Source organism: Panthera uncia (genome assembly GCF_023721935.1).
Source record: "Panthera uncia isolate 11264 chromosome A1 unlocalized genomic scaffold, Puncia_PCG_1.0 HiC_scaffold_17, whole genome shotgun sequence".
NCBI lineage: Eukaryota > Metazoa > Chordata > Mammalia > Carnivora > Felidae > Panthera > Panthera uncia.
In genome coordinates this window covers 73,721,709-73,729,455 of record NW_026057577.1, presented here as the reverse complement: position 1 = coordinate 73,729,455, position 7,747 = coordinate 73,721,709, and the positions used below count along the sequence as shown (strand labels likewise).

At 41.9% G+C, this 7,747-nt stretch overlaps 1 protein-coding gene across 4 annotated transcripts in view; it reads right to left on the bottom strand.

Moving 5' to 3' along the window:
• Positions 1 to 7,541, bottom strand: part of LNPEP (leucyl and cystinyl aminopeptidase) — a 102,098-nt gene extending 94,557 nt beyond the window's left edge. For 3 of the 4 annotated variants that reach the window (XR_007461316.1, XR_007461315.1, XM_049647636.1), the window contains exon 1: positions 7,423 to 7,541. Coding sequence is in view for 1 of the 4 variants with exons in the window: in XM_049647636.1 (XP_049503593.1) it covers positions 7,423 to 7,441 (19 nt within the window). In the remaining 3 variants the exon portion in view is untranslated. Of the gene's footprint in view, positions 1 to 6,536; positions 7,205 to 7,422 lie in introns of those variants that run through there. The other variant, XM_049647637.1, reaches the window with a different exon arrangement.
• Between the last annotated feature and the right edge of the window lie 206 nt (positions 7,542 to 7,747).

Below are 7,747 nucleotides of genomic sequence, written 5' to 3'. Positions count from 1 at the left end.
TTGATATCTAAAAACCTAGTTCCACGTGGGCAGTACCCCCCCCCCCCCCCTTACTTCCCCCCCCCCCCCCCCCCCCCGCAAAGCTTCCCTGCCCACCTGAAAGTTGGTCTAGGACAGTGAATGCCTAAGACAGTTGTTTACGAAACACTACCACAGAGCCCTGGCCATTATTTGCTGCTGCAAGATCTAGGAAGGAAAGGAGCACACCCAACCCACAAAAATACCCGTTCTCTCACTGTAGTTGTCATTCTCCTTTAACCCAGTTTATGAAATTCTCCCCAGAGAAGCATAAGGAAGCCTTTAACTCCCTTCATCCCAGATCACTGGTTTGGCCTCCCTGACAGCACCAGGGGGCTAGAGAAAACTCTGGTCTGTCCAATCCCCAATCCACAAAAGTCCAGACAACTGGCTTAAATTTTGTTTTGGTGACTGCATTCTTGACATATGTGGAAGGAATGCCCAGGAGACCTTCATTAAGCAGTAATACACACTAAAGGAAAAGACTTCAAAGAGCCTTGTACAACTGAACTTACTTCTCCATTGTTTTTTCAAACTCCCTTAGAAGCCTGAATTTTCTTTATTTGGTCAATGAACTGGTTTCCTCCAAGTTTAGATGCAAGGGTTGAAATTTTTAAAAAATAAATTGGTTCATAGGGCACCTGGGTGGCTCAGTGGGTTAAGCATCCAACTTCGGCTCAGGTCATGATCTCACAGTTCATGGGTTTGTGTCCAGGATCCAGCCCTGTGCTGACAGCTCAGTTCAGAATCTGTCTCCCTCTCTGCCCCTCCCCCACTAGCACTCACTTTCTCTCAAAAATAAATAAACATTAAAAAAGACTTTAAAAAAGTAGGGGCGCCTGGGTGGCTCAGTCGGTTAAGCATCCGACTTCAGCTCAGGTCACGATCTCGCAGTCCGTGAGTTCGAGCCCCGCGTCGGGCTCTGGGCTGATGGCTCAGAGCCTGGAGCCTGCTTCCGATTCTGTGTCTTCCTCTCTCTCTGCCCCTCACCTGTTCATGCTCTGTCTCTCTCTGTCCCAAAAATAAATAAACGTTAAAAAAAATAAAAATAAAAATAAAAAAAAAAGTAGGGGCGCCTGGGTGGCTCAGTTGGTTAAGCATCTGACTTCAGCTCAGGTCATGATCTCACAGTCTGTGAGTTCAAGCCCTGCATCGGGCTCTGTGCTGACAGCTCAGAGCCTGGAGCCTGCTTCGGATTCTGTATCTCCGTCTCTCTCTGCCCCTCCCCTGCTCATGCTCTGTCTCTCTCTGTCTCAAAAGTAAATAAAAATATTAAAAAAAATTTTAAAAATATAAATTGGTTCATTGTTCACTCATAAGCATCAGTACAAAAGTGGAGCAAAAACAGGTAATAAAAAACAGTGACTACTTTCATGATAGTCCTACAGAGTCAATGGCTCTAGGGGCACGTGGGTGGCTCAGTAGGTTAAACATCTGACTCTTGATTTCAGCTGAGGTCATGATCTCACGGTTCATGAGACTGAGCCCCACCTCAGGCTCCATGCTGATAGTGTGGAGCCTGCTTGGGATTCTCTCTCCTGCCCATCTCTCTTTTTCTCTCAAAATAAATAAATAAACTTTAAAAAAAGAAGTCAATGGCTCTATATTCTTCACATTCAGTAGAGAGAACAGTCTTAACTCACAAGTGACTATGCATTTTCTGACTATGATAGAGAGAGATATGTAGCATGATTAAACTTGTGTCAAATGTTTTCTATCTCCTTCCAAGGTTTCCAAATGCCATTCTTAACTCACTCATCCCCTTACTCCTCAATTCCTTTTGTCTAATCAGTCCTTTTGTCTACTTGCCCCTTCCAAACCCAACTCCTCCATCTTTTGACCTCATACATCAGTGTCCTGCTCCCCAAACTAAACTAACTTCTCAAAGATTTGCAAGGCTCAAGGTATGACCATTTTGGAAATCTCTGCCTTATCAGTTTCCCCCTTTACCTTAAATCTCTACATTTCTCTCATCTTCATCACTAATTCTCTTAAGTCTCAATTTTCCCTAAAGATCTTTGGTTTCAAAGTCCTACAGGTGCTACCAGGACAATCATGAATGGATTACAACAACAAATAAGGCTGCAAGGGAATCCTGACCATCCTTCCATAGACTCAGGAACAAGAACTATTTTGTTTCTGTCATATTTACTGCACAGAAACACCAGGGCAATGAGCAGCTTTTTTCACAAAGGCCACCAGATATACAAGGAGCTGAACCACCACAAAGCCTCCAAAATTTCCCTCCATTCTCATTCCTGGTTTCCTGTGAATGCTCAGAAAAGGTATATAGCTAGAGACTCAAATTAAAAAAAAAAAAAGAAAAGAAAAGAAAGAAAAGAAAAGAAAAAAGAAAAGAGAAAGGAAAAGAAAAGAAAAAAAAGAAAAGAAAAGAAAAGAAAAGAAAAAAGACATTCTCTGGTTGCTCCAATAATATTATGGAAAGATCTACTGGTATTATTAGCTCCAGCTCCGACTTCCTACAGTTTTCAAGACATGAGGTAACTACCTGACAGAACATGGCTACACTGTCCTCATCTCTACTGCCAAAAGCCATGGGCCCAATGTAGCTACATCACAACTTCAAGGGTAACCTTGGATAAATTCCTTCATATCTCAATTTCCTAACACTTTCACAGAAAGGGTTGAAAATGTTTTCATTCCTTAACAGGAGTATCATACCACATCATCAGAAATGTGAACTTATTGGTGGCAAATGTTATATGAACAGGTTTTAATACAATTCTGTACATTTATTTCATAATTAGAAAACTATCTTAACATTTTATTGTTTTGTTTGTTTCTTCTAGATTTCTTAGTTTTATATTAGTATGAAAGCAAAACTAGATTCTTCCATTTCATTTCTCTCATTGAGGTCAGCATTACCTGATAACAGGTTTGTGGGTTTCTTGCAACTGTGCCCAGCAGAAAATCTACTTGTAAGTGGGCGTTCAAAAAACAGTGTTTGAATGAACTCCTGAAGAGGAAATCACCCCCTGGCTTATTTTCTATATGGTAATTTCCTTATAACCAATCTCTCTAGTTATATATCTTTCAATTCTCAAGGATCATCTGTAGACAAGCTTATTTTAATTGCTCCTAAAATATGCTGTTTGTCTCAAGACACTCCTTTTTTGGAAATTGTTACAAAGCAAAGGACTATGCCCCCGCCTCCACTGTTTTCCTTAAAAACTGGATAGTTTCTAGTTATAGCCTCAACCCTAGAATATTAAATCATGTTAATACTTGATTCCTATACAGTCCTATTTCACTTAAATGAAACAGAACATTCAAGACAGAGGATAAAAACATATTTTAACTTCAATCACATAGAGAAACTATGATCTTCCATTTATTAAGGATTTTCTTTCAACATGGTTATTTTTCACAAAAGAAAGTGTGTGTGCATATATATATATATATATATGCACATACATATGGTAAGCTCATATTTTTGACAGATGATGCTAATTTTTTTTAAAGAAATGCATAACTATAGGACAAGTGTTATTTGTAAGATAAAAAGATGGGGGTGCCTGGGTGGTTCAGTCCTTTAAGCGGCCAATTTTGGCTCAGGTCATGATCCAACTTCCTTTGGCTCAGGTCATGATCTCATGGTTCATGGGTTCGAGCCCCTCATTGCGCTCTCTGATGTCAGCGTGGAACCTGCTTCAGATCCTCTGTCCCCCCCGCCCTCTCTGCCCCTCCCCATTCACGCTCTCTCTCAAAAATAAACATTAAAAAAAAAGATGAAATCACAATTTTATACTACAACCTATGAATATCTAATTTGTTGTCCAACTTCTCATTTTGGAAGTTGGGTAATATTTTTGATTGGATGCCAATCTAAAAACAAAAACAAAACCATTTCTAAGACAGGTAAATCCCCCTTGTTTGATCATATACCAGGTTGTAGTACCAAAGTGATTCCTTGGGGCTTTGTTCATAAGAAAAAAAGACAAACTGTTTAACTTATGTTTTCAGTTCTGGGACTTCAAAATATCAATGCTTCTCCATCCTCTAGATACCACAAACTAGAAAGCAAAGGTGAAAAATATATAAATACATATACACAAAAACATATACATATATGTGTATGTTTATATATATGTTTATATATAAACGTGTGTGTGTGTGTATATATATGTGTGTGTGTATATATATATATATATATATATATATATATATGGCAGGAAAAGAAGTCCTTTTCGATCAGTACACATCTAAATCCTGAATTTGCCTACCTAATAAAGTTCTCAAAAGCTCCCTTCTGGTGAATACTTCTAGTATCTTCAAAATTAAGTTGTACATTTCTAGGCCCAACCTCAGACCTCCTTAATCATATTCTAAGAGTGAGCTTTGGCATTTACATTCCTTAACATGAATTTAAATTATTTTGAAATACCCAAATCCTACATGTAAATGAGAATAAAGAAATAAAGAGAAATAAAGCTACACAGTCACCAAATAATCACTTGCCCTAATCTAGTACATCTATCAAAAGACCTAGAGAATTGCCAGCAATTTTTTGTTTTGTTTTTGGTAATATATAAATTACTACTTCTTAAGAGTTTCACCTCTAACTGCCTAACAGGACATAATAGCTACTGCCAAATAATCTTTAGTACTGGTCCAGTGCATCTTTCTCCCCATAAAAAGTCACCAAAAATCCAAAACCAAACTGGATATCCAGTCTTCAATGTAATTGTCAGCAGTCCCTTCCGAGGGCAAGATCAAAAATATCTCCTGAGTCTAATGGCACTAGGATTCCTTCTTATAAGCCCTTTCTGTAGGTAAGCATATTAAATAGATTACAGCAGTATGTTAGCTGGACAGGTTAACATAGGATACTCATCAAATGAACCCATTATCAGCAGGCAGAGAGCAGTGCCCAAGAAAAATGAACCACACACACAGCAAGTTTTGACAGAAAACTGGGAAAGCAGAGAAAGTCGTATTGGAATCGATGCGTACTGACAGTCAAAATGACAAAACAAACTAAATGTGCCTCCTTTACAAATTTCTAGGTCAGAGGGTGAAACCATTGACAAGATTTTAATTGGAAGCTACGTGGTTCTGAACTGCTGAAAATGGTTTTGTTAAGCTCTCACACCTCTCTATATATGTAGGGATATATCAAAAAGTGGTGAAGATTTTATTAAAAGAGAATGAATGTGCAATAAAAGCCAGTATCAAGCTCAGTAAATCCTGTGATTATAAATTCAATGGATAATGAAATACTCTACACCAAGACACCCAGACCTAGGGGAGAAGAATTAGATGTACCTATCCTTTGTACTCAACAGGATTAAGTACAAAGATAAACATACTTTCCACTATACCAAGTCCTGTTTAAAGGCACTAGAAAATTGTACAGCTATCCTTCAAAAGTTCTGAAATAAATAACCAGTCCAGTGCTTAAACCTGAAAAGCACTTTAAATGGCTAGGAGCTAATTTTTTTTACTTTAGATATTGTAGTTTCTATTTCTTTGTAAAGGACACTAGATAAGCTTCCAAGGAGTGATTAACATATTAAAATGATGCACTGTCAAACTGTCTCCAACAGATTCTGGAAATCTGGAAGACTGATAGGAAAAGGATTAAAAATCCAATTTCCTACATAAAAGTTAAAGCACTGCTTCCTTTTTGTTCTTCTCTCTGGGACTTTCCATTCACCTCTCAAATGTGACAATTGGCAAATATTCACATCTAGAGGAACATGTTTTAAGCGGAAAAAAGGCCCTAGTTCAAAGACTTGAGAATGTACTTTAATTCTGGAGGCACAGGTCCACCACATCAGCTAGCAATAATCTTAACCAAATGGGTGACTCAGCCTTGTTGTGGGGAATTTTTTTAAGTGAAAGTTCACATTTAAAATCCTACAAACATGAAAGCTCCAAGTATTCTAACCAGGACAAAGAAAAATCCTTGGAATAGTCATTTGAAAGGATTTAATGATTTGTATCAAACATATTTTACACTAAAATACTAGATGGTCTCAAAGTTTACTTTTAGCTCAAATTTTCCTTAATTCTTGGTAACTTTACCTGACTATTTTTAGAGCAATAGTAATAACAAATAGAACCTGAACGAGAAAAAAAAATTCAGAAATAAAGTTGTCATCTTTAAGCCTAATTAGTACAGACAGGAAGATGGCAGTAGAATAAAGCATTCTGAATTAAGGACAAGGAGAAAAGAACGAGTAATTCGAGTAATTCGCAGTCCCATGAATGAAGCACAGCACACGACAAAGTCTGGCTAGGGTTTGGGATATAGTGGACAATGTCTCTGTCTCTTGAGTGGCAAGTGACCCACCTAAACAGGAGTAGATGTTGGCTTCTATTAATGCGACAAACTGTCTACCTTAAGTAACCAACCACCCGCAAGAAAACACATGTCAACTAGGGACTAAATCGTCTAGTTTCACTGTGAATTCTCCCTTACTGGCAGTATTCCTACTCTCTGCCCCAAAAGGGAATCCATATACTCAACGCCACAAAATGGTAACGCATCTCACCCCTGTATTGTGACTCTGGCACTTCTGGTCCAAACAAAAGCCATCGGTTTTAACTAGGGTGGGATTTATTCTGTCCATTCAGTACAGAGCTGTGGCTGTTTGCAGGGCATCCTGCAGGCTCCTGCTTTGACTCTCCCCTCAAGTCACATTGTGATATCACCATGACGGACCCCTGATATTTCATGAGCCTTACACTGAAACACTGGTATTATCAGAAACCCGTGAAGGGAAGCTTGAACGCCCTGCGGAGTGCCTCAGCAACAGCGGGGAGGGTGCCAATGCGGGCGGGCACCTACTGGGCACAGAACAGGACTATGCAAGCCTTTCCGCAAGTTTCCCTTCCTTCCACTAAATTAACCTGCAAAGCCCCCCACCCCCCACCCCGCCCCATTAGGAAAAGTCACGCCGGCAACTCGAGGAAGGACAGGGGAGACCTCTCTCCTTGCACCACAGAAGTTTGGTTTGGCAGTGACCGAGGCTTAACCCTTCCTGCCTAAGAGCCGAGGCCGACACCCGTCTTCTCCAGGGGCAAACCCTGGCGGCCAACTTTCCCCTCCTCTGCGCAAAGCAACCCAAACTTTGCTGTTCGCCCACCTGGCCGCGCAGCGGGTCTGGCGGCACCCGACGCCTCCTGATCCTCGGCAGGCGATGGCACTGACCTTCACGCCAGCCCCTAGTCCCGCGCCGGCCTCTGCCCGCTCGCCCACCCACCCACCGCAGCCTCTAGCTGCCTTCCCCAGTCGGCTTCCACCTCCCCTAAACCCTCGTGGGAAGAAGCCCACGGTGGAGAGCGACTGCAGCCCGACCGACCCCGCGTGTCACGACAGCCAATGTCCCTCTGCTCCCCAGAGAGTCCCGGCCCCGACGCCTCTGGCTGCCTACTCACCGTTAGTAAAGGGATCCATTTTCCCCCCGCCGCGGCTCCTTACAGCCTAAGCGCCCAAGCTTCCTACTCCAAGAACTGAAGCGGCCCTGTCGACTGAGCATGCCCAGCGCGGCCGCGGAGGACTGTCGGGGAGGTGCAGCGAGGGGCGGCGCCGCTCCGCCGCTCTGAGGTTCCGCTGCTCCGGGTTTTGCAACAGCTGCAGAAACAGCGAGGGAGGCCAGAGGGAAAAACACCGCACCGCCCGAGGCCACCTCTCGAGAGAGGAAGGGGAGGAGCAGGTTAGAGCTGGAGGCAGCCTCGTGGGCGGGGCCCGACGAGGCCCCGC